Source organism: Scyliorhinus canicula, chromosome 14 (genome assembly GCF_902713615.1).
Source record: "Scyliorhinus canicula chromosome 14, sScyCan1.1, whole genome shotgun sequence".
Classification (NCBI taxonomy): Eukaryota; Metazoa; Chordata; class Chondrichthyes; order Carcharhiniformes; family Scyliorhinidae; genus Scyliorhinus; species Scyliorhinus canicula.
The window spans coordinates 155,063,989-155,091,270 of record NC_052159.1 but is presented as its reverse complement, the minus strand read 5'-3'; the positions used below and the strand labels follow the sequence as shown (position 1 = coordinate 155,091,270).

General features: G+C 47.8%; 2 protein-coding genes across 3 annotated transcripts in view; one reads left to right on the top strand and one right to left on the bottom strand.

Annotated features, from left to right (window-relative positions):
• Positions 1–10,494, top strand: part of gpr18 (G protein-coupled receptor 18) — a 54,607-nt gene extending 44,113 nt beyond the window's left edge. Inside the window, exons 1-2 of one of the 2 annotated variants that reach the window (XM_038817688.1) lie at positions 5,625–5,886; positions 9,137–10,494. In XM_038817688.1, coding sequence (XP_038673616.1) covers positions 9,169–10,149 — 981 coding nt within the window. In that variant the 5' untranslated portion in view covers positions 5,625–5,886; positions 9,137–9,168 and the 3' untranslated portion in view covers positions 10,150–10,494. Of the gene's footprint in view, positions 1–5,624; positions 5,887–9,136 lie in introns of those variants that run through there. The other variant, XM_038817689.1, reaches the window with a different exon arrangement.
• Positions 1–24,663, bottom strand: part of ubac2 (UBA domain containing 2) — a 247,143-nt gene extending 222,480 nt beyond the window's left edge. Inside the window, exons 1-4 of the mRNA XM_038817954.1 lie at positions 24,638–24,663; positions 24,142–24,343; positions 23,126–23,245; positions 12,644–12,750 (exon numbers count right to left, since the gene is read on the bottom strand). Of these exons, the coding sequence (XP_038673882.1) occupies positions 12,644–12,750; positions 23,126–23,245; positions 24,142–24,343; positions 24,638–24,663 (455 nt within the window). The remainder of the gene's footprint in view (positions 1–12,643; positions 12,751–23,125; positions 23,246–24,141; positions 24,344–24,637) is intronic.
• Between the last annotated feature and the right edge of the window lie 2,619 nt (positions 24,664–27,282).

Sequence of the window (27,282 nt, the reverse complement as noted above, 5' to 3'; positions counted from 1 at the left end):
CCACGGCGCCGTTACCAGGGCCCCCAGGATCCTTTTCAAAATATGGGGGTGACGGAACAAAGATTTACATTTGTGGATCAACTCATAATCGTCAGCCGTAATTGCTGCTTGTCTAGCGGTCATCACATCCAGACATAGGAACAGCTTCTTCCCCACAGCTACTAGACTCCTCAACGACTCTCCCTCGGACTGATCCGTTCCCTGTAAGAACACTAATCACAACGCCCTATGCTGCTCTCCAATCACTATTTGTTGATGTACCGTTTGTCAATGTACTCTGTCAATTTTAATTTTATTTGTCTGCTATGGACATACTGTGTACGTTCCCTTGGCCGCATAAAAATACTTTTCACTGTACTTCGGTACATGTGACAATAAAATATCAATCTATCTATCATCACTCTTTGGTGTTCAAGATGGGTTCTTATCACAGAAGGTAGAGAATTCTTAAATTCCTCTAAGGGAATGACTTCTCTCAGAGCTTCGTAGGTAGTTTCATCTCCCAATACTCGCACCCACCCATTTGTTATGCTTAACCCTTTCAAATTCAGCATAACTCCATGCCCAGCTGTTTCCTTGAATTCCAAAACGTTTGCCTTTATGCCTCGGAACCAATTCATATTCAGATATATCCTTTTCTATCTCGTCGTAATCCTTAGGCACCCCCTCAACAGCGAATCATAAACTTCCTGTGCCCACCCTGTCAATTTACTCTGTATAGGTAATGTCCACTTTTCTTTCAGCCACTCCATTTGAGTTGCTATTGTCTCAGATGCCGTGGAAAATGCCTCTCTGTTCTCTTTCTTCAAATTTTGGTCTGGCCTGTATAAACTTCAGCATATCCCCACCGGGCTCTGTTCGTTCTCGGGTTAAGCTCCCCTCTAGCTGGCACCTTTTTCATTTCCAGTCCTTTAAGCCGGAACTCTTTCGCTTTTTCCTCTCTCTCGAATTCCAATTTCCTCATTTCAGTTTCCATTTGATCGTCTCTATCTTTTTGCTGCGTCTCCGATTCTTTTTCCTGTATTTCTGAACTGAGCGATCAGCAGCTGAGCAGTTACTTCAATGACCTCTACCTTCACAGCTTTATCCAGCACTTCTGTTTTTAATTCATCTGCCAATTCGACTGGCTTGTCTTTTTGAAACCCTTGTAAATAAACCAAAGGCAAGTCTTCCACCTGATGAAAATCCTTAGCAGCTTCCAGAGCCATCCTGTTCCACTATTACAAACCCGGTGTCTCTTTTTAATAAATACCGTACCCTAAATAGTCGCCGTCTACCATTCCAAAGATTCCAGACGAGCCACCAAACTATGCTACGATTCCCTGCACCACCTCACGGTCAATTCCGCCCCACTTGACCCAGCGTCACATCACGGTTGAAATTAACTTTTATTTCAAAATGCCCACGGTCTCTGGCTGCCCAATAACTAGTCACAGGGCTTGTAAGTTTAAACACAATTAACTTTATAATATTGACAGTTACTAGGTTTGGCTAGGACACCGGTATCAACCCGACAATGTGGAACGTTGCCCAGAGATGATCTATCCACAAAACCAAGACAAATCCAAGCCAGCCAATTACCACACCATCGGCCATCCCTCAGTTATTAGCAGAGAGTTGGAAGGTATAGCCGACGGTGTTATCAAATGGCACTGAAATCACCAATTACCTACCCACAGTGTTCAGTTTGGGCTCCGCCAGAAATACTGGGCTCCAGATCTCATCATTGCGTTGGTCCAAAACATGGGCCAGAAAGCTCAACTCCAACGGTGAGGTGAGAATGGCTACATCTGATCAAATGTGGCAAGAAGAAGCCGTCACAAAACTGAATTCAATGGGAATTGGGGGGAAACCTTTCAATGGTTGGAGTCATACCTGTCACAAAGGAAGATGGCTGTGCATATGGGAGCCAGTCACCCCAATCACAAGTCATTGCTACAGGGGTTCTTGGCCTAACCATGCTTCAGCAACGGCCTTTTCTTCATCATCAGCTCAAAGTGGGAACGTTAACTAATGCTGCACAGTGTTCAGTTCAATTAGCAATTCCTCCTGTAACAAAGCAGTCCATTCCACACCCAGGAGGGGTTAACTAATGCTGCACAGTGCTCAGTTCAATTAGCAATTCCTCCTGTAACAAAGCAGTCCATTCCACACCCAGGAGGGTTAACTAATGCTGCACAGTGCTCAGTTCAATTAGCAATTCCTCCTGTAACAAAGCAGTCCATTCCACACCCAGGAGGGCTTAGCAACATTCAGGTTTGAGCTGGTCAGTGGCAGATGACATATGCACCAGACAAGTACCAGTTGATGACCATGTGCAACACGTGAAAGTGTCCCCTTGACATTCAATCACATTACTTTCATCGAATACTCCACCACCAACATTCTGAGGATCACCAATGAGTGGAATCTAAACTGGACCAGTCATATAAACACTGTGGCTACAAGAGCAGACCAGAGCCTTAGTGACAAGTGATTCACCTCCTGATTCCCGAAAGCCTTTCTAGCACCGGCAAGGTACAAATGAGGATGAAGTGTGATGGAATACTCTCTAGCTGCCTGGGTAAGTCCAACTCCAAAAGCACGCAAGAAGCTCCACACCATCCAGGGACAAACCAGTCCACTTCATTAACACATTAATTGCCTCCTACACCAACACAGTGTGTACCATCTACAAACTAAACTGCAGGAACTCGCCAAGGCTGCTCCTGCAGCACCTTTCAAACCCGTGACTTCTATCACCTAGAACAACAAGGGAAAGACGGCACAAGATAGGGCAGAAACTGACTGGATGTTTCCTCTGACTAAGTGATCTAGAACATAGGGCCACAGTCTCAGGATAAGAGAGCAATTAGGACTGACATGAGGAAATTTCTTCACTCACAACGATTGTGAATCATTGGAATTCTCTAGCCCAGAGAGTTCTGGATGCTCCATTGTTGAATATACATCAGACTAAGGTAAACAGATATCAGGGACGGGATTCTCCCCTACCCGGCGTGACGGGGGGTCCCGGCGTAGGGGAGTGCCGCCAACCACTCAGGGGTCGCGCCTCCCCAAAGGTGGGGAATTCTCCCCACCTTTGGGGGCCAGCCCCACGCCGGAGCGGTTGGCACCAGAAGACTGGCGCAAATAACCGGCGCCCCCGGCAGCGGGGCTGACCGAAAGGCTTTCGTCGGTCAGCGCATGCGCCGGCGGTGACGTCAGCGGCCAGCTGTCGCTGACGTCACCACCGGCGCATGCGCGACGTGGGTTTCTCTTCTGCTTCCGCCATGGCGGAGGCCGTGGCGGCGCGGAAGAGAAAGAGTGCACCCAGGGCACTGGCCAGGAGTCTGAGCGGGGGGCCCCGATCGCGGGCCTGGCCACCGTGGGGCACCCCCCGGGGTCCGATCGCCCCGCGCGCCCCCCAGGACCCCGGGGGCCGCTCGCGCCGCTGATCCCGCTGCCACCAGAGGTGGTTCAAACCTCGGCGGCGGGAGAGGCCTCCCAGTGGCGGGAATTCGGCCCATCGCGGGCCGGAGAATCGCCGCAGGGGCCTCGCCGATCGGAGTGGCGTGAATCCCGCCGCCGCCACTTCCCGGGTGGCGGAGAATCTCTGCCACGGCGGGGGCGGGATTTTCGGCGGCCCCAGGCAATTCTCCGACCCTGCTGGGGGTCGGAGAATTTCGCCCCTGATCTCTCAGGAGTAAAGGAAAACAGAACTGAAAGGAATACTTCCGCTTGTATTACTTTTGCTGATAGAAGCTGCAACTGGACAAATTCCAGGAGGTCAAAATGAAAGTTGCTGCACCAGCTTCATAATGATTATCTGACCTGCAAAGATTAATTCGGAAACCCTAAAAACCTTGCTCCAATGGCCAAACTTAAGAAAAACCCTTATTGAAAAGAACAACCAGAGCATACAAGTATGAATCAGGGGAGGAGTTGGCGTGGAGGTATTGTCACTAGATTCTAACCCCACCACAGCAGATGATGAAATTTGAATTCAATAAAAATCTGGAATTCAAAGTGCAATGATATTGATCGTCATTGGACCCAGCTGGTTCACTAATGTGACTCCAAACCCACAGCATTTTGGTTCATGCTTAAATACCCTCTGAAATGGCCAAGCAAGACATTCAGTTCAAGGGCAATTAGGGCAATAAATACAGGCACAGCCAGTGACGTCCCATGAATGAATCTACAAAAGGAGTTGGCCATCCAGACCCTTGAGTCTGCTCTGCCGTTTGATAAGATCAACACCATTTTCTTCCCCGTAACCCTTGGCTCCCCTGCCATACAAGAATAACAATAATCTTTGTCACAAGTAGGCTTACATTAACACTGCAATGAAGTCACTGTGGAAAGCCCCTAGTCGCCATATTCCGGCGCCTGTTCGGGTGCACAGAGGGAGAATTCACAATGTCCAAATTACCTGACAAGCACGTCATTCGGGACTTGTGGGAGGAAACCGGAGCACCCGGAGGAAACCCACGCAGACACGGGGGAGTACGTGCAGACTCCGCACCGAGAGTGGCCCAAGCGGGGAATCGAACCCGGTACCCTGGAGCTGTGAAGCAACGGTGCTACCCACTGTGCAACCGTGTTGCCCATGGATCTAACTCAGCCATGAATAACTTCAATTACCCAGCCTCCATTGCTTTCTGGGAAAGAAAATTCAACAGGCTACCAATCCTCTGAGGGAAAGAAAAGTCTCATAATCTCTGTCTTAAATGGGTGACATCCAACGTTAAGTCCCCTCACGATCTTATATGTTTCAGCAAGGTCACCTCTCACTCTTCCAATTTCCTCGTAAGATAATCCTTCATCCCAGTTGATTCAACCTTTTCTGAACTGCTTTTAAAGCAATTGCATGTGTTTTTAAGCAAGGAGATCAAAACTATACATGGTACACCAGATGTCAACTCACCAAGAGTCTGTACAGCTGTGGCAAAACTTCCCTATTTTTGTATTCTACTTCCTTTTCAATATCAACATTTTATTTATCTTTCTAATCACTTGCTGTGCCTGCATACTAACGTCTTGTGATTCATGAACCAGGACACCCAGATCCCTCTGTCCCACAAAACATGAAATGTCAGAATGTTAAAGTGGCATTCATTAACTTGACACCTACTGTTGAGGGGAACATTTTTCAAATTTTGTAAGCTTTAAATATTTGTTGCTACCTAAATTATTTTAACGTCATGCCATAGAAAATTACCTAGGTATCTTAAAGGCTGTTTATGCCTCTGTGGAAATTTTAAATGCATTATGTTCCTATTAAGCACATTTCCTGTTGACAGTGTGCGGTTTGTAACTTGACAATAAAGAATCTTATCGAGATATGCAATCACGATTTTAACATTTTGAAATTGTATGGTTTTTCTTTTTAATTTCCCACCATTCATGACAGAGGAAAATCAGAGTATTCTTCTCCGATAAATCCATTGCAATTCAAATGAATATCTGAGCGTCATTGTTAAATAACTTTTTTGGGTGAGTGATGACTCTGTGAAACAAGAAGCAAACTTTCCGAAACCCAGCATGTTTGGCGCTTTGATATAATTACAGTCACAGCATGAAAGAGATACAAAAAAAACTAAAAGCCACATGGTAGAATTGAGAGACCGTCATCAAGTCTGACATGAGGAAGGCAGTCTCTGCGACTAATCTTGAAAGAATCTACGCAGTTCCCAACACAACTGCTGTCAGGCTCAATTTAACTAGCGGTGGCATTACTTCCTCCCCATAACAAACGCATCAATCCGCAAACACTTCAGTACAATTGTAGCTGCCTGTGAAACAGCTTCAAGATCAAGGGGGAAACATATATTTCCTTTACATTCAGCTACTTGTTCAAATACGTCTTCTGGCCGTTTTGCTGTCTGAATCAGTCCAATTAAGGTAAGATTTTGTCGAAAGCATTATTGTACTTTCTGGAATAATTTGTTTAACGATACTCCAAACTGTAGCAATTAATCAACTCTGCTTTGGGGAACAGCAAATAGTATGCACAAGAGATACAGACTTATACTGCAAGAGCCTCAAGTCGCAGAACATTAATTCCCACCAAGTTTTTACACGGCTACATTTTTAAAATCACACCTTCAAAAAGCAAATGTTGCAGACTGCAATAGTGAGCCCCAAATAAGTGACTTTAAAATTAATCAGATCAGATTACAGCAACTGTTAAATTTATCTTCCCTGAAATTTCACTTCTGCAAATATCCACACATCTACAATCAAACTGTGACAAGAATTGAACAGCTCTCTCTCTCGAAGGGCCGGCACAGGCATGATAGGCTGAAAGACCACCTTCTGTTTTATCTAAATCCAAGGGCAGTAATGCATTGTGTTATGGGCCAGGGTTTAGAGAACCCCAAAGTGTATCATGGAGTTCACCTGACCCACAACTTTTAATAGATTGTGGTATGGGGAGCACATGGCCCACTCTACAGGTGTGGTATAGCAGAAATGGAAAGGTATTTTTTAAAGCAAAACAATGTTTATTCTATGAACTCAGGTTAACCTTTTTAAAATATACAGTGAATATCTTAGCAACCATTAATTCAAATACAACCTCCATAGAATACAACACTAAGTAATTCTTACTTTCCTTTTAACATTCATAAGACTTAACCTTTCAACAGAAGCACATCAGGTTAAAGTCACTACTGAGAGCAGTTATTAGTTTTAAATCACCAAAGGATCGATTTACATTCTTTAGATTACAGAGAGAGACTCTAATACACCTTCTGGCTGTGACTGCAGCTATCCAGCTCTGAAAACTAAACTAAAACGCACCCTGCAGCAAACAGCCTAAAACAAAAGTAAAAAGCCGACAGACAGCCCAGCTCCACCCACTCTCTGACATCACTGCAGTACTAAACACCCATTTCTTAAAGGTACTCTCACATGTCAATTGCTCCAATTCAGTCCACTGTTTTCTGTGAAGGAGTTTATATTCTCTCCAGTGAATGGGGTTTCATTTATATCTGGTTCGATCACCAATTAACGCTGCTATACAAAAGCAGATCATGTACATGTTAAGAACCCCACCTCATTGTTAAAACCAAGTAACTCTGCAGACAATGAACATATCAAACATCTCAAATCTCGCTGGTTCACTCATGGGTGCATTATATAAAAGATAACAAGGCTTAGCTATTGTGTTTTTTACTTAACCAACGCTACACTCTACTCGATATGTTAAAATTATGCTTATGTATCTGTTCTGTTCCATATGTTTAATTGAATCTTCAGCCAAGTGCTGACTACCCCGTTTAATGATGAACCATTGCTAGGTTCACAACTCTCATCTCCTCTGGCATTAACTCAGCTCCCTTATGCAGACACTCTCAACAGGGTACATTTCGGCAGCAGTTGTTGTAGGTCAGAATATTTGGCTACCAATTTACAGCTAATAAGATTTTCCTGGACACCACGCTGCTGTAAGGAACTGGGATTTTTTTTAAACATCATTTGCATTTCATCTCCGCCACTGCATTTTTGCCGAAGATATAATCCTGCTTTTATCGGGAAGCTTTGCTATAGTTTCCATCGTGAGATTTTAGAACTTTAAATTGAATCCACAAGAAACAGTGTCCAGAGGTAGCATAATCTAATTGGTGCTTTGGAGGCACTACATAAATGCAAGTTGCTGTATTTAATGAGAAGTTTGCTTCTGTTTGCTGCACTCTCTTCTTGAATAGACTGTTGTCAAACAGACTGTTTGCTGAGAATCCTGCTGTGACACACCCACCCTCACCTCCAACTCACTGGCTGACACGGTGATAGAACATAGAACTTAGAACAGTACAGCACAGTACAGGCCCTTCGACTCACGATGTTGTGCCAACCATTTATCCTAATCTAAGATCAACCTAACTTACACCCCTTTAATTTACTGCTGTCCATGTGCCTGTCTAAGAGTCGCTCAAATGTCCCTAATGACTCAGACTCCACCACCTCTGCTGGCAGTGCATTCCACACACCCACCACTCTCTGTGTAAAGAACCGACCTCTGACATCCCCCCCTATACCTTCCTCCAATCACCTTAAAACTATGCCCCCTCGTGACAGCCATTTCCGCCCTGGGGAAAAGTCTCTGGCTATCCACTCTATCCATGCCTCTCATCACCTTGTACACCTCTGTCAAGTCACCTCTCTTCCTTCTTCGCTCCAGTGAGAAAAGCCGTGATGTGGAGATGCCGGCGTTGGACTGGGGTGAGCACAGTAAGAAGTCTTACAACACCAGGTTAAAGTCCAACATGTCTGTTTCAAACACTAGCTTTCAGAGCACTGCTCCTTCCTCAGGTGAATGAGTGAGAAAAGCCCTAGCTCCCTCAATCTTTCTTCATAAGACATGCCCTCCATTCCAGGCAGCAGACTGGTAAATCTCCTCTGTACCCTCTCCAAAGCATCCACATCCTTCCGATAATGAGGTGACCAGAACTGGACACAATATTCCAAGTGTGGTCTAACTAGGGTTTTATAAAGCTGCAGCAAAACCTTGCGGCTCTTAAACTCAATCCCCCTGTCAATGAAAGTCAACACACCATACGCCTTCTTAACAACCCTATCGACCTGGATGTCAATATTCACTCCACAAGAAAACTGGGTTTTGAGATTCCTTAAAGAGATGTTTTTTTTTTAATGTACCATTTCATCCATTTTTCTCCAGGCATTTTGCCCTCTATTTTTGCCACTTTTGGGCTTTTTATATCCTTTTTTATGTCCTTAACGCTTAGAACATAGAACAGTACAGCACAGAACAGGCCCTTCGGCCCTCAATGTTGTGCCGAGCCATGATCACCCTACTCAAACCCACGTATCCACCCTATACCCATAACCCAACAACCCCCCCCTGCTGCTGTGGCAAATGTAGAGGGAAATTGGCTGATGCCATTGTTGCCATAGCAACAACGACTACACTTCAGAACTAATTTGCCTGTCGCAAAATGTTTTGGGATGTACTCGGGTCGGACTTACAATTGACAAGTCTTTCTTAACGTACGAGGTTTTTCAGATTTAAAAAAAAACACCTGAACTTTGATTCAGACTGAACAAACTGGGACTAGCTGCTCTGAAAAACAGGTGCGATAATTATTTATCAAGCGTTAACTTATTTTTTATTCACACACCTGTGTTCCAGGGTTATGAAAGTCTCAAACCAATATATTAAAAATGGAAATACAGAACAGCAATCTCTCGGACCTGCAGCCCCTGGAGTTCAGAATAGGGGCGATTATCTTCTACAGCACTGTTTTCATAATCGGGCTGGCTGTTAATGTGACTGCAATCTGGGTCTTCAGCTGCACCACCAAAAAAGCCACATCTGTGAACATATATATGACGAATGTCGCTCTGCTGGATGTCATTTTTGTAATACTGCTTCCATTCCGGATGATCTACTATGGGAAGAACTACTGGCCCTTTGGTAACGTCTTCTGCCGCATCAATGCTGCGTTCACTATATTTTACCCCAGTATTGCCCTGTGGCTTTTAGCCTTCATCAGTGTTGACCGTTACATGGCAGTGGTCCAACCCAAACACAGCAAGGAGCTGCGCCACATCGGCAAAGCTGCGGTAAGCTGCATCGGAATCTGGATAATGACCACTGTGTCTGTTCTGCCATTGATGTTTTCAAAGAACGACCCCGACAAGGTCTCGAACTTCACAACCTGCCTAAAAATGCTCGACATCATTCACTTGAAGGAAGCCAACAGCGTGAACTTTGTCCGGGTGATTTTATTTTTCCTCCTGCCCCTTTTCATCATGATAGGATGTTACTGCACCATCATCAACAATCTCCTTAAAGGAAAAACGTCAAAACTGAAGCCAAAAACTAAAGAAAAATCCATCAAAATAATTGTGACACTTATTGTTCAAGTACTGGTTTGTTTTGTTCCCTATCATATCTGTTTTGTTTTATTACTGTTACAAAGCGGCCACACTGATTTCAATGCCTGGGCTGCCTTCACTACGTTCCTGATGAACCTTAGCACTTGCCTTGACATGATCCTGTATTATATAGTGTCAAAGCACTTTCAGGCCAGAGTGATCAGCGTCATTTACTATCGGAACTACCTGCGGAGTGTACGGCGGAAAAGCTTCAGAACTGGCAGCTTCCGCTCGCTCAGCAACATCAACATCAGTGACATGTAAATAATGAAAGGCAGCGATGCGTGCCTTTTAACCAAAAAAAAGGAAAATGACACATACTTGCAACTAGACAATTATTTGTGTGGTCCTATCACAGTTTCTGTGTGGCCTGTTCAGTTGTCTCAAAGTATGCTGCACAATGAAATGCTTTTGACAAAGGGTGACTATGTAAATGCAATAGCTGTGTTCACACACTCAGCCACAAGAGTGACCAATTTATTTGTTCTGACGGTGCTTGCGGAAGGAAGAAAGTTTGTCAGGGCTCCAGGTGAATGTAATTCTATGTAATGGTCTGTAAAACTGCTCTCACCAAGTATAGTCTAAATAAATGCTTACACATCACTTAAAGATTTGGTAATGAAATAATGCTTCTTTGTAATTTAGCCATTTACCATTATATTGCTGGATCGTCAAGCCAGAAAAGGTTGCACTGAAACTGTTCAGTTCTCATCCTGCATAAATGAGCCAGATATTTAGCAGGATTGTGGCAACTTGCTCAATGTCCCCTTAGTTCAGGCCTCACCTTTCAAGCTCAAAAAATCTTATCCTATTACTTGCCAGAAGAGTGAGCTGGTAATGGCGCAGTGAGGGCAACAGGGCATCTGGGGCCTCAGTGACTGATTGGAGAATAAGTGTATCTCCTTAACCAATCAAATTTAAGGACTGAAAAAGAAACAGTGGAACAATTAAAAAGGAAATCGGGTGAATGAGAATAAAATCAGGAACAGAAAGTGAAATGAAGTGAGGGAAAGGGAGGTTGGATTCAGAAAGAGAGGGGGGGAAAAATATTTTTTGTTCCAAAATATTTTAGACCTCTGGAAGAAATTACTACCTGAAGGAATAGGACCCCACAATTTAAACTGCTACCTTTCTGAGCTGGAGAGATTCATTGGCAGTAATTATTATGTTTTAAAAGGGTATTTATGCTATTCATTATGGGCTCCTGCATTATGTGGCGAGTTTAACAGCCAATATGCAAATCAAGCAGGTCCTTATAAATAAACGGGGAGTTTCAGAGCAAGATGTCTTTTGCATGAAGCAATCACCATAGTGGTGCAAATTGCGCAATAAGCCCTGCAGATTTTCAATTCATATGGCCGCTTTTCATCGCCAATTTGCTGACCGACTTACATGTCAACAACAGCATGCAACGTCAATACACATTCTTGTTCGAAAATTTGGTCCAATGTATTATCATCAGGACACACCAGACCTGAAGGTGGTGCAGTGATAAAGATTAATCACTAGTGTAACTGGACAATAGACGATTAGAGATATTCTGACATTTTTAGCTTTGGAAGGGAACGGGATTTGATACTTAAGAGACAGCTGGAGATTTGATGGGGGTTGGGGGGTGTTTGCGTGGATTGAGGTATTAAATGGCCTTTTCCAACCATATTTATTCTTGATTTCACAATCACTGGGACCTTGATAACCAACAATTTAGTTTGGACCGTGGCGAATATCAAAGAAACAGACATTTTAGCTGCAGTTTTGCAAAAGTGAAAAATGCTGAATGTTATTATAACAAAGATAACATTTATAATGTGATCAAAGTAAATATTTTACAGAAAAAAATCCATTCAAGAGTGTGCATCATTAAGAATAACCAATATTAATAAAGCAGGTGGTTCATTGAAAGGTTAGAGCAAGGGGTGAAGTGTACGACAGTACAATGAGCCTAACACCATGTTATACAACGGCCTACAATGTACTCACTATTCCCCATCCAGGTTTCACCTTCAATGGTGTCCTCTGACAATGACAGCACAGGTTTCAGAGCCATTAGAAATTCAAGGAACGCCATTTACAAGGACATTTAAAGAAAGTTTTGTATTTGTATAGCAACTTTCACAAGCAGAACAGAGGGAGTGCTGCATGGTCGGGAGTGACGTCTTTTGTGTGAGATCTTCATCTGTGATCCCTGTCTGCCCTCCCACAGACGATCCCATGGATGTTTCAAAGAAGAGCAGGGGGAGTTTGTGCTGGCCAATATTTATCTCTCAATCTCTCACTAAAACAAATAATCTGGCCATTACTATATTACTGTTTGAGGGAGCTTGCTGTCTGCAAATTGGCAGCAGCATGTTCTACTTCACAACAAGTGACTACACTTAAAACATTGTAAAGAACTTTGGGACATCCGTGAAAGGTGCCATACAAAAGCAAATCTTTCTTTTGTTAACATCTCATCCAAAACATAGTGCCTTCAACAATCCAACATTCATTAGAACATACAAGGCGGCCGAGTGTGTACAGCCGCTAGAGCCTGCTCTACCGTTCAATAGGATCATGGCTAATCTCTGACCTCAACTCCATTTTCCCGCCCTTCCTCCATATCCCTTGATTGCCAAAAATCTATCGATTACAGTCTTAAACGTACTTGGTGACTGAGAATCCACAGCTCTCTGAGGTAGAGAATTGCAGAGATACACAATCCTGGAAAACAAGGCATTTCTCTGGAACAAAATAAAAGAAGAAATGAATGTTAACTTACAAACCAGATGGCAAGATGCTCACAGACATGTCGAGTGTTTGATGTAGGGTTTCCACCAGCAGTAAGTCCATAACTGCAGACAGCACCCAGGAACCCAGAAGGAAAGACTACATAGCAAAGAGAGCAAAGTTTATTGTGACCAACTGAAAATAATTACATGAAACTAATTACACTTAGAGGAACGTGACATTTTATCAAATTTAACTCCCAAACCTGCACCATGGCGGCATCTATATTCTTACAACCAAATGATCTACAAGGTTCACCGCAACCAAGGCCTCTTCAGCAGCACCTTCTAAACCTGCAACCTCTACCACTTAGAGCCACAATGGTAGCAGATTCCCCTAATCAGTAACATACCATTCCAGTTTGGACCTATATCACTGTTTCTTCATCGCTGCTAGGTGGAAATTCTGGAATGCCCTTCCTACCTAATCTATTGGTGCACCTACACCACAGGGGTTGCAGCAGTTCAAGGTGGGCCCCCACTTTCTGAAAGACAATAAATGTCTTTTAGCCAGCTTAGCCGGCTTAGCCAGCAATGCTCACACACCAAGAACTTTTAATCATTTTCATTCAAAATCCGTTTCCAATTATTTCCCACACTTGAGCGATTTGAATCATTATGATTCACTCAACGCAATTTGTGTGAAAGAAAATTTGAAAAGAGCTGATACTTTTTACTTGCATGTTGATCTACTTTTCACTGACATGGAATACATCAAGGAGTCTGAGTATGGAAAAGGGAAGACATGTAACAGATTCTTTTTAGTGAATTAACATAAGCTCAACCATCAACTGAGTTCATCGTAAGTAATCGGGGTGAGTTTGCTGCTAAACGTTTTCTTCATTTCCTGTTTCACCATCTGGCTAATAGGCCACTATTTCCTCTTGCACTAATTTTGGGTGTTGTGCAGTTTCCACATAGTCTACACATCATGTGAAAAGTCTGTTCAATGTCTTTTCAGCATTAAACAACAGAATGGGTAGACTGTACTTTTTCAGAAACAAATCCAAATTGATTTAAAATCCTGAGGTATTTACTTTTATCAACTTGCCAGTGAAGGTTAGTATGAGGCAACGGAACATTTTTTTTACGACTTGTTTTTGTCATCATGCTCTCTCGCTCGTCATGTACAACACACACCTTTCCACCCCAACAATGTACCTTAACACCAACTTCGCAGTTCCTCCTCCAGTATGACATTTCCAGTCAATGACTAACCCCAACTCCGAGTTTCAGTGAATGATAAAAACCTACATTTAAATCGAACCTTTGACATACTAAAACTCTCAGGAGCATTGTCAAACAACGATTTGACACCAAGTCACATAAGGATATTTGACATTTAGGAAGGACAGGGAAAAGGGAAAAGGAGGTGGGGTAGTGTTGCTAATAAGGGTTTAGAGCAGTACATTAGTGAGAAAGGATCTTAGATCGGAAGAACAGACGTAGAATCAGTTTGGATGGAGCTAAGGAACAGCAATGGGCAGCAAGCATTGGGAGGAGTTGTTTACCTCCACCAAACATGTAAGGCATGGTGTAAATCAGGAAATTATAGAGGTGCCTGTAACAAAGGTAGTAGCATAATCATGGGGGCCCTCAGTATATATATTGGTGGGTAAACCTAATCAGCACCATGTGCAGAGGGCAGATTCTTGGAATGTGTATGAGATGATTTTCTGGCACAGTATGTTGAAAAACCAACTGAGGAACAGGCTATTTTAGATATAGCATTCTGCAATGAGACAGCTAATTAATGATCTTGTAAAATAACCTTTAGGGAAGAGTGACCATAAATGGTAGAATTTTCCATTACGCTTAAACACACTTGTTCAATCCAAAATAAGGGTTCTAAATCTAAACAAGGGAAACTATCAAGGCTTGAGGGGTCAACTGGTTGTTGTAGATTGGGAAACAATGGACAGGTAAGTCAAGTATTTACAGAATAAATTCCTTTAAGACATAAAAACCCAAAAGGAAAAGTGGGTTAACTGTTTGCCCCTAGTCACCACATTCCGGCGCCTGTTTGGGGAGGCTGGTACAAGAAATGTCGCAAAAATAACAACAACCAAGGGGCTAGTCAGAATGAGGAACTGAAGGGAATTAATATGAGCAAAAATGTGTTGGCGGGCGTCAAGGAGGGACAGTGGTTAGCACTGCTGCCTCATGGTGCTGAGGACCCGGGTTCGATCCTAGCCCTGGGTCACTGTCCATGTGGAGTTTGCACGTTCTCCCCAAGTCTGCGTGGGTCTCACCCCCACAACCCAAAGATGTGCAGGGTCGGTGGATTGGCCACGGTAAACTGCCGCTCAATTCGAATTTTGTTTTTAAACTATTACTGGAGAAATTAATGGGACTGCAAGTTGATAAATCCCAGCATCCAATAATCAACATCCCAGAGTGGCTGTAGAGATAATAATGCAACTTTCAGGACATTCTTAATTCTCCCTCTGTGTACCCGAAAAGGCGCCGGAGTGCGGCGACTAGGGGCTTTTCACAGTAAGTTGATTGCAGTGTTAATGTAAGCCTACTTGTGACAATAAAGAGTATTATTATTAACTTTCAGCATTCTGAGGGCAGCACGGCTGCGCAGTGGTTAGCACTGCCGCCTCACGGCACTGAGGACCCGAGTTTGATCTCGGCCCCGGGTCACTGTCCGTGTGGAGCTTTCTATTCTCCGCGTGTCTGCAGGGTAGGTGGATTGGCCACACTAAACTGCCCCTTAATTGGCTACTCTAAATTTATTTTTTAAAACTTTCAACATTCTCGAGATTCCGGAATGGTGCCTGTATTTGCATATGTAACTCCACTATTTAAGGAAGGAGGAAGAGAGAACTAAAAACATGATTTTACTTTCATAAATCCATGTTGACTCTGCCTGACCCTACTGATATTTTCTAAGTGTCCAATTCGCACATCTTTTACAACAGACTTGACAAAGAGTCACCCAGGCTCGAAACGTTAGCTCCGTTCTCTCTCCACAGGTGCTGTCAGATCTGCTGAGATTTTTCAGCATTTATGGTTTTTGTTTCAGATTCCAGCATCCCCAGTAATTTCCTTCAATTTTATAATAGATTCTTTGGGGGCCCTGTGGTGCAGTGGGTAGCGTCCCTGCCTTTGAGCCTAAATCTCTGGGTTCGATATATACTACAGTATAAGGAGTGGGGAAAATACTAGTATCTATTCTAATTCCAAGTTTCTTCCTGCATCTAATGGTGCACCAAGTCAAACATTTGCCTGTTTCTATAGCTAGTTATCCTTGGAACAGGTGGCTAGCTGTCGCCAGAGGCTTCTAACTTGAGGCCTGCATCAATCTGCATCAAGCGTGGCTGACAAGCAGCCTCTCCCACTCCCAGTGCGTTTGGAAGGATTTTGCAGGTTGACACGTAACCTGCGTGGCCGTGTTATGAACGCACCTTCCTTGGCCATCAAGTCCTGGGGAGGGGACTCGAACCTGGAGCTCCAGGCTCAGAGGGAGAGACACTCAGTCCCAGAGGCAGACACTCAGTCCCAGGGGCAGACACTCAGTCCCAGGGGCAGACACTCAGTCCCAGGGGCAGACACTCAGTCCCAGGGGCAGACACTCAGTCCCAGGAGCAGACACTCAGTCCCAGGGGCAGAGACACTCAGTCCCAGGAGCAGACACTCAGTCCCAGGGGCAGAGACACTCAGTCCCAGGGGCAGACACTCAGTCCCAGAGGCAGAGACACTCAGTCCCAGAGGCAGACACTCAATCCCAGAGGCAGACACTCAGTCCCAGAGGCAGACACTCAGTCCCAGGGGCAGACACTCAGTCCCAGGGGCAGACACTCAGTCCCAGAGGCAGACACTCAGTCCCAGAGGCAGACACTCAGTCCCAGAGGCAGAGACACTCAGTCCCAGAGGCAGACACTCAGTCCCAGAGGCAGAGACACTCAGTCCCAGAGGCAGAGACACTCAGTCCCAGAGGCAGACACTCAGTCCCAGAGGCAGACACTCAGTCCCAGAGGCAGACACTCAGTCCCAGGGGCAGACACTCAGTCCCAGAGGCAGACACTCAGTCCCAGGGGCAGAGACACTCAGTCCCAGAGGCAGACACTCAGTCCCAGAGGCAGACACTCAGTCCCAGAGGCAGACACTCAGTCCCAGGGGCAGACACTCAGTCCCAGAGGCAGACACTCAGTCCCAGAGGCAGACACTCAGTCCCAGGGGCAGACACTCAGTCCCAGGGGCAGACACTCAGTCCCAGGGGCAGACACTCAGTCCCAGGGGCAGACACTCAGTCCCAGGGGCAGAGACACTCAGTCCCAGAGGCAGACACTCAGTCCCAGAGGCAGACACTCAGTCCCAGAGGCAGAGACACTCAGTCCCAGAGGCAGAGACACTCAGTCCCAGGGGCAGACACTCAGTCCCAGAGGCAGACACTCAGTCCCAGGGGCAGACACTCAGTCCCAGAGGCAGACACTCAGTCCCAGGGGCAGACACTCAGTCCCAGAGGCAGACACTCAGTCCCAGAGGCAGACGCTCAGTCCCAGAGGCAGACGCTCAGTCCCAGAGGCAGACACTCAGTCCCAGAGGCAGACACTCAGTCCCAGAGGCAGACACTCAGTCCCAGGGGCAGACACTCAGTCCCAGGGGCAGACACTCAGTCCCAGGGGCAGAGACTCAGTCCCAGGGGCAGAGACCCTCAGTCCCAGAGGCAGACACTCAGTCCCAGGGGCAGACACTCAGTCCCAGGGGCAGACACTCAGTCCCAGGGGCAGAGACCCTCAGTCCCAGAGGCAGACACTCAGTCCCAGGGGCAGAGACTCAGTCCCAGAGGCAAACACTCAGTCCCAGAGGCAGACACTCAGTCCCAGAGGCAGACACTCAGTCCCAGGGTCAGAGACACTCAGTCCCAGGGGCAGACACTCAGTCCCAGGGGCAGGCACTCAGTCCCAGGGGCAGAGACACTCAGTCCCAGGGGCAGAGACACTCAGTCCCAGAGGCAGAGACACTCAGTCCCAGAGGCAGACACTCAGTCCCAGGGGCAGACACTCAGTCCCAGAGGCAGACACTCAGTCCCAGAGGCAGACACTCAGTCCCAGAGGCAGACACTCAGTCCCAGGGGCAGACACTCAGTCCCAGAGGCAGACACTCAGTCCCAGGGGCAGACACTCAGTCCCAGGGGCAGACACTCAGTCCCAGAGGCAGACACTCAGTCCCAGAGGCAGACACTCAGTCCCAGGGGCAGAGACACTCAGTCCCAGGGGCAGAGACACTCAGTCCCAGAGGCAGAGACACTCAGTCCCAGAGGCAGAGACACTCAGTCCCAGGGGCAGACACTCAGTCCCAGAGGCAGACACTCAGTCCCAGGGGCAGAGACTCAGTCCCAGAGGCAGACACTCAGTCCCAGGGGCAGAGACACTCAGTCCCAGGGGCAGACACTCAGTCCCAGAGGCAGACACTCAGTCCCAGGGGCAGACACTCAGTCCCAGGGGCAGACACTCAGTCCCAGAGGCAGACACTCAGTCCCAGAGGCAGACACTCAGTCCCAGAGGCAGACACTCAGTCCCAGAGGCAGACACTCAGTCCCAGGGGCAGACACTCAGTCCCAGGGGCAGACACTCAGTCCCAGGGGCAGACACTCAGTCCCAGGGGCAGACACTCAGTCCCAGGGGCAGAGACACTCAGTCCCAGAGGCAGACACTCAGTCCCAGAGGCAGACACTCAGTCCCAGAGGCAGAGACACTCAGTCCCAGGGGCAGACACTCAGTCCCAGAGGCAGACACTCAGTCCCAGGGGCAGACACTCAGTCCCAGAGGCAGACACTCAGTCCCAGGGGCAGACACTCAGTCCCAGAGGCAGACACTCAGTCCCAGAGGCAGACGCTCAGTCCCAGAGGCAGACACTCAGTCCCAGAGGCAGACACTCAGTCCCAGAGGCAGACACTCAGTCCCAGAGGCAGACACTCAGTCCCAGGGGCAGACACTCAGTCCCAGGGGCAGACACTCAGTCCCAGGGGCAGAGACTCAGTCCCAGGGGCAGAGACCCTCAGTCCCAGAGGCAGACACTCAGTCCCAGGGGCAGACACTCAGTCCCAGGGGCAGACACTCAGTCCCAGGGGCAGAGACCCTCAGTCCCAGAGGCAGACACTCAGTCCCAGGGGCAGAGACTCAGTCCCAGAGGCAAACACTCAGTCCCAGAGGCAGACACTCAGTCCCAGAGGCAGACACTCAGTCCCAGGGTCAGAGACACTCAGTCCCAGGGGCAGACACTCAGTCCCAGGGGCAGGCACTCAGTCCCAGGGGCAGAGACACTCAGTCCCAGGGGCAGAGACACTCAGTCCCAGAGGCAGAGACACTCAGTCCCAGAGGCAGACACTCAGTCCCAGGGGCAGACACTCAGTCCCAGAGGCAGACACTCAGTCCCAGAGGCAGACACTCAGTCCCAGAGGCAGACACTCAGTCCCAGGGGCAGACACTCAGTCCCAGAGGCAGACACTCAGTCCCAGGGGCAGACACTCAGTCCCAGGGGCAGACACTCAGTCCCAGAGGCAGACACTCAGTCCCAGAGGCAGACACTCAGTCCCAGGGGCAGAGACACTCAGTCCCAGGGGCAGAGACACTCAGTCCCAGGGGCAGAGACACTCAGTCCCAGAGGCAGAGACACTCAGTCCCAGGGGCAGACACTCAGTCCCAGAGGCAGACACTCAGTCCCAGGGGCAGAGACTCAGTCCCAGAGGCAGACACTCAGTCCCAGGGGCAGAGACACTCAGTCCCAGGGGCAGACACTCAGTCCCAGAGGCAGACACTCAGTCCCAGGGGCAGACACTCAGTCCCAGGGGCAGACACTCAGTCCCAGGGGCAGAGACACTCAGTCCCAGGGGCAGACACTCAGTCCCAGAGGCAGACACTCAGTCCCAGGGGCAGACACTCAGTCCCAGGGGCAGACACTCAGTCCCAGAGGCAGAGACACTCAGTCCCAGGGGGAGACACTTAGTCCCAGGGGCAGACACTCAGTCCCAGGGGCAGACACTCAGTCCCAGGGGCAGACACTCAGTCCCAGGGGCAGACACTCAGTCCCAGAGGCAGAGACACTCAGTCCCAGAGGCAGAGACACTCAGTCCCAGGGGCAGAGACACTCAGTCCCAGGGGCAGAGACACTCAGTCCCAGGGGCAGAGACACTCAGTCCCAGGGGCAGAGACACTCAGTCCCAGGGGCAGACACTCAGTTCCAGAGGCAGACACTCAGTCCCAGAGGCAGACACTCAGACCCAGGGGCAGACACTCAGTCCCGGGGGCAGACACTCAGTCCCAGAGGCAGAGACACTCAGTCCCAGAGGCAGACACTCAGTCCCAGAGGCAGACACTCAGTCCCAGAGGCAGACACTTAGTCCCAGAGGCAGAGACACTCAGTCCCAGAGGCAGAGACACTCAGTCCCAGAGGCAGACACTCAGTCCCAGAGGCAGAGACACTCAGTCCCAGGGGCAGACACTCAGTCCCAGGGGGAGACACTCAGTCCCAGGGGCAGACACTCAGTCCCAGAGGCAGACACTCAGTCCCAGGGGGAGACACTCAGTCCCAGGGGCAGACAGTCAGTCCCAGGGGCAGACACTCAGTCCCAGGGGGAGACACTCAGTCCCAGGGGCAGACACTCAGTCCCAGAGGCAGACACTCAGTCCCAGGGGGAGACACTCAGTCCCAGAGGCAGACACTCAGTCCCAGAGGCAGACACTCAGTCCCAGGGGCAGACACTCAGTCCCAGGGGCAGACACTCAGTCCCAGGGGCAGAGACACTCAGTCCCAGGGGCAGAGACACTCAGTCCCAGAGGCAGAGACACTCAGTCCCAGAGGCAGAGACACTCAGTCCCAGGGGCAGACACTCAGTCCCAGGGGCAGACACTCAGTCCCAGAGGCAGACACTCAGTCCCAGAGGCAGAGACACTCAGTCCCAGGGGCAGACACTCAGTCCCAGGGGCAGACACTCAGTCCCAGAGGCAGAGACACTCAGTCCCAGAGGCAGAGACACTCAGGCTCAGAGGACCCACACAGGAAATTAGTATTACAAAATTACAGCACTTGAGATAGAGGGGTAATATTTAGGCATGTATTTGTTAAAGGGAGAAAAACAGTAGGAATAACCGAATGATTCTGAGATTGACAGGCTGTGACTGCTGGGGTACTGCAAGGATCAGCACTTGGGCCCCACCATCCACAATATATGTCAGTGATTTGGGTGTGTGGACCAAATATAATATTCTCAAGTTTGCGGATGACTCAAACCTAGGTGAGAATCTGTGTTGTGATAAGGAAAGAAAGGTGCTTCAAGGGGATTTGGACAGGCTTAGTGAATGGGCAAGAACATGGCAGATGGAATATAATGTGGATAAATGGGAGGTTGTACACTTTGGCAGGAGGAACGGAGGTGTAGAGTACTTCTTAAATGGTAAAAGATTGGGAAGTGTTGATGTCCAAAGGGACCTGGGTGTTCTCAGCTATAAGTCACTGAAACGGTAGCACAGGGGTTAGCGCTGTTGCTTCACAGCTGCCAGGGTTCGATTCCCGGCTTGGGTCACTGTCTGTGCGGAGTCTGCACTGTTCTCCCTGTGTCTGCGTGGGTTTCCTCCGGATGCTCCAGTTTCCTCCCACAAGTCCCGGAAAACGTGCTTGTTCGGTGAACTGGACATTCTGAATTCTCCCTCTGTGTACCCGAACAGGCGCCGGAATGTGGCGACTAGGGGCTTTTCACAGTAACTTACATTGCAGTGTTAATGTGAGTCTACTTAGATTATTATTGCCCCATAGCGCTGCAAACGTTTCCTATTCAAGTTTACATCCAATTCCCTTTTGAAAGTTCTCATTGGACCAACTTCCACCACCCTCACAGAAATCACGTTCCAGATCCACAGTAACTCACTGCATTTTGTTTCCTCCAGTTTTTTTGTCAATTGCCTACAGATGTGTCCCTCTGATTAACGACCCAAAAAGGCTCCGGAGTGTGGCGACTAAGGGATTTTCATAGTAACTTCATTGCAGTGTTAATGTAAGCCTACTTGTGACACTAATAAAGATTATTATTATTAGGATTATGAAAGCCAACATGCAGATGCAGCAAGCAATTGGGAAGGCAAGTAGTATTTTGGCACTTGAGGATTTGAATACAGGAGGAAAGCCGTGTAGCTTCAATTGTGTAGAACCTTGGTTAGAGCACACCTGGAGTATTGCGTACAGTTTTGGTCTCCTTACCTAAGGAAGGATGTACTTTCCATTGAGGGAGTGCAGCAGAGGTTCACCAGGTTAATGCCCGGGACAGCAGGACTGTGCTACAAGGAGAGATTGACCTTCTCGAGGGTTTAGAAGAATAAGCGCTGATCTCACTGAAGCAAACACAACTCGTACAGGGCTTGACAAGATAGACGTTTCCCTGGTCGGGGGTTTCTAGAACCGGGATTGCGGGGGGGAAATAACCTCAGAATAAAGCGCAAGCCATTTAGGACTGAGATTAAGAAGAATTCCTCCACTCAGGGGCTGTCAAATCTTTAGAATTCTCTACCCTAGGGGGCGGTCGAAACTCAGTCACTGAGTATGTTCAAGATGGAGGTCCATAGAATTCTAGATGCTGAAGATATCATGGGATATGGAAATTAAATGAAATGAAAATCGCTTATTGTCACAAGTAGGCTTCAAATGAAGTTACTGTGAAAAGCCCCTAGTCGCCACATTCCGGCGCCTGTTCGGGGAGGCTGGTACGGGAATTAAACCGTGCTGCTGGCCTGCCTTGGTCTGCTTTCAAAGCCAGCGATTTAGCCCTGTGCTAAACAGCCCCTGGTGAATGTAAATCGCTTATTGTCACAAGTAGGCTTCAAATGAAGTTACTGTGAAAAGCTCCTAGTCGCCACATTCCGGCGTCTGTTCGGGCAGGCTGGTACGGGAGATGGTGAGGGGGTAAATGGCACTGAGGGGGATTATCAGCCATGATCTAGATGATTGGTGGAGGAGACTCAAGAGGCTGCTTGGCCTACTCCTTCTCTTATAAGGAGATATTAGGACAGGTGACCAAAAGTTTGGTTAAAAAAAAGTAGGTTTCTGTGAGGCGGTCTTAGAGGAAGAGAGATATGGGGAGGGGTTAGGGAGAGAATCCCAGAGCTTAGCACTCAGCAGTCGAAAGCACAGCTGCCCAGCGAGTGATTAATATCTGGGGCACTCAAAATCGAAGGAGCGCAAAGATCTCAGGAGGTTACAGAGATAGGGAGGAGAAAGGAATAGGATTTGGAAACAAGAAAGAGAATTTGAAAATTGAGGCATTGATGAATGGAATTGGAGCCAGAGCAGGTCAGTGAGCACGTTGGATCAATGGGTGAACAGGACTTGGTGAAAGTTCGGATTGAGGCGGCAGAGCTGCAATTTATGGAAGTGAAAAAAATTCAAATCTTCAGGATGAGGAAGGAAGACAAGATATGAATGATTCTAGTTTATGCTGAAAACACAAGGGTAAAAGTTTCAGGAATGATACATACTGCAAACTTTCGGCTGCCATATCTTCTTTCCAATATTCTAAAATTGTAAATAAGAAGGCAACTGCAGAATAAGTCTTTCAGGTCGAGACAAATAATCCTAGCACAGATGATTCGCCATAGCTGAAAGAGATCAAAAATCACAAATTCAAAAACACAACTCTAAAGGATTGGAACATGGACAATCAGAGTTTTCATGGGGAACACTTGCACTATGTGACCTCCTGGACCAATTTTGACCATCTGAGGGAGTCGAAGGAGGGAGAGAAGAGGCGTGAGGGACAAGGGGTGCAGGAGAATAAAGTGTGTACTCATAATCCTTGAGGCTTTATGAGCTTGAGGCAGGCGAGATAGATAAACTGGTCTTTTCCTGCCTGTGAACCTCTAAACTTTTCTACTCTTGTACCCATTTTCCAGGCAAGAGAAGTTCACTTTCCCAGGCAAAAGGTTCAGGGGCATTTAATGAGTTTGAAGATAATGCTGAGAGATGGAGATGAGCTAAAATAGGACGAGGCTCGCATGAGACAAAAAGACCGGAATAGCTCCCAAATGGTCTGCGCTATACATTCCATGAGGCATTGCGCTGGGCACAAGACTCCCTCCTCAGGCTCCATGCTCCAGATTAATCTTTGGTTAACAAGGTGAGTAAGTTATATTGGAAAACTATCACCACAAGTTCAGCCAGTCTTCATACTCCCACTTTAATTACAAACAATTGAACAGGAGGACATCCAACCTAGGCTGGGGAAGTTGTTTTAATCTCACATCCTGATATGTAGCAGTAAAACTTGGGCATTAACGGAATGGATCTCTGGACTATGCTTTTTTGTTATTTTATAATCCTACCAATTGGAATGATAGTTATTTGTGATGGATTTTCCCGAAATTGAAATACGTCATTATTCACAGATGAGGTTACTTGGTTAAGGTGATAGGGTGGAGGTGTGGGCTTAGGTCGGGTGCTCTTTCCAAGGCACGGTACAGACCCAGTTTCAAAACCCCTGCAGCAGAGAACTTACCTCCTGATCTTGTTTTATTGCGTGTAGGTTATAGATGAAGTACTGCTGGTATTGCTGAAGAGGTACAGTTAAAATAAAGGCCAAAGTACTTAAGACCACCATAAGACTCTTGGATAGGGGGGCTTTATCTTTAATATAAAAAGAAAAAAGAAATGAATAGCGACAACATGGTGAACGACAAAACTGTGACTTATTGTTTTTGCTTGTATCAGCATTTATGCGCCACACATCACAAACACATCCATCATTAAAGTAATGGGCATGAATTTGCAGCACAGAAACAGACCCTTCAGCCCATCTGGTCTCTGCTGGTATTTATGCTCATGATCCTCCTGCCTCCCCGACTTCACCCCACCCTGTCAGCCCATTAAAATGTGCCTACTCGGTTTGAGTTTGTGCTACTTCTTCTGAAGAGCAATCTAGTTGGTCCCAATCTCCCACATCCCTGCAGGTTTTTCTCTTGTCCAGCTGGTCTCCTTCCTCCACACCGACTTACCTGCCTCCCCCTGGCCTCAGATGCATGCTTTCCCCCGTGGGAGCGCCTTTCACATTCTCACCACTCCCTGGGTAAAGACATTTCTCCCGAATTCCCCATCGGATTTACTGATGACCACCTTATACTTATGGTCTCTGGCTTTGGTCTTACTCACAAACACAACCATTTTCTCCACAAACTTTATCATTTAAACAATTTCTATCAAGTCGCCTCTCAGCCTACCCTTTTCTGGCAAACAGGACTGCAGGTTGATTAATTGTTCTTACCTGGCAGATTATTTAAAAGCGACAAAATACTTTACTCCATTTTACTAATCCGCGCGGAAGCAGAGAGCGTGCATCACTGTCAGAGCCAGTACTGAGGGAGTGCTGCACTGTCAGAGGGTCAGTACAGAGGGAGTGCTGCACTGTCAGAGGGGCAGTACTGAGGGAGTGCTGCACTGTCAGAGGGTCAGTACTGAGGGAGTGCTGCACTGTCAGAGAGTCAGTACTGAGGGAGTGCCGCACTGTCAGAGGGTCAGTACTGAGGGAGTGCTGCACTGTCAGAGGGTCAGTACTGAGCGAGTGCTGCACTGTCAGAGGGTCAGTACTGAGGGAGTGCTGCACTGTCAGAGGGGCAGTACTGAGGGAGTGCTGCACTGTCAGAGGGGCAGTACTGAGGTAGGGCTGCACTGTCAGAGGGTCAGTACTGAGGGAGTGCTGCACTGTCAGAGGGTCAGTACTAAGGGAGTGCTGCACTGTCAGAGGGTCAGTACTGAGGGAGTGCCGCACTGTCAGAGGGTCAGTACTGAGGTCCTGCTGCACTGTCAGAGGGTCAGTACTGAGGGAGTGCTGCACTGTCAGAGGGTCAGCACTGAGGGAGTGCCGCACTGTCAGAGGGTCAGTACTGAGGGAGTGCTGCACTGTCAGAGGGTCAGTACTGAGGGAGTGCCGCACTGTCAGAGGGTCAGTACTGAGGGAGTGCAGCACTGTCAGAGGGTCAGTACTGAGGGAGTGCTGCACTGTCAGAGCCAGTACTGAGGGAGTGCTGCACTGTCAGAGGGTCAGTACTGAGGGAGTGCTGCACTGTCAGAGGGTCAGTACTGAGGGAGTGCCGCACTGTCAGAGGGTCAGTACTGAGGGAGTGCTGCACTGTCAGAGGGTCAGTACTGAGGGAGTGCCGCACTGTCAGAGGGTCAGTACTGAGGGAGTGCCGCACTGTCAGAGGGTCAGTACTGAGGGAGTGCTGCACTGTCAGAGGGTCAGTACTGAGGGAGTGCTGCACTGTCAGAGGGTCAGTACTGAGGGAGTGCCGCACTGTCAGAGGGTCAGTACTGAGGGAGTGCCGCACTGTCAGAGGGTCAGTACTGAGGGAGTGCTGCACTGTCAGAGGGTCAATACTGAGAGTGTGCTGCACTGTCAGTGGGTGAATACTGAGGGAATGCTGCACTGTCATGAGCCAGTACTGAGGGAGTGCGGCGCTGTCAGAGGGTCAGTACTGAGGGAGTGCTGCACTGTCAGAGGGTCAGTACGAGGGAGTGCTGCACTGTCAGGGCCAGTACTGAGGGAGTGCTGCACTGTCAGAGCCAGTACAGAGGGAGTGTTGCACTGTCATGAGCCAGTACTGAGGGAGTGCGGCACTGTCAGATGGTCAGTACTGAGGGAGTGCCGCACTGTCAGAGGGTCAGTACTGAGGGAGTGCTGCACTGTCATGAGTCAGTATTGAGGGAGTGCCACACTGTCAGTGGGTCAATACAGAGGGAGTGTTGCACTGTCATGAGCCAGTACTGAGGGAGTGCGGCACTGTCAGAGGGTCAGTACTGAGGGAGTGCGGCACTGTCAGAGGGTCAGTATTGAGGGAATGCTGCACTGTCAGAGGGTCAGTACTGAGGGAGTGCTGCACTGTCAGAGGGTCAGTACTGAGGGAGTGCCGCACTGTCAGAGGGTCAGTACTGAGGGAGTGCTGCACTGTCAGAGGGTCAGTACGAGGGGGTGCTGCACTGTCAGAGGGTCAGTACTGAGGTCCTGCTGCACTGTCAGAGGGTCAGTACTGAGGGAGTGCCGCACTGTCAGAGGGTCAGTACTGAGAGTGCCGCACTGTCAGAGGGTCAGTACTGAGGGAGAGCCGCACTGTCAGAGTTTTAGTGTTGAGGAAATGCTACATTGTCAGAGGGTCAGTGTTGAGGGAGTGCTGCATTGTTGGAGGCGGTACCTTCTGAAAGAGATGTCATATCAGATGAAATATGAAAAAAAAATATACGCATTTCCAAGTCACCATTTTACACTGTTAGCTAAATAACATAAATCACATGTTCTGAAATGGACAAATGTAGTCGGAGTTATACAACATGGACATTACATGGATACTGCTTGCTTTGCAGGACTTCTGATTGCACAAATACAGTACGTGCACCAACGTGTTTGGGTGAGAAATATAATTCTGTAAATTTAGGGGAATTAAGGAAGTTCCGTGTTTCAGTGATCACTACTTATTTTAAACAGCGAAACAGTTGAAAAAATGTATTCATATTCGCAGGCAATGGGCAGCACGGTGGCCTAGTGGTTAGCACAACCGCCTCACGGCGCTGAGGTCCCAGGTTCGATCCCGGCTCTGGGTCACTGTCCGTGTGGAGTTTGCACGTTCTCCCCGTGTCTGCGTGGGTTTCA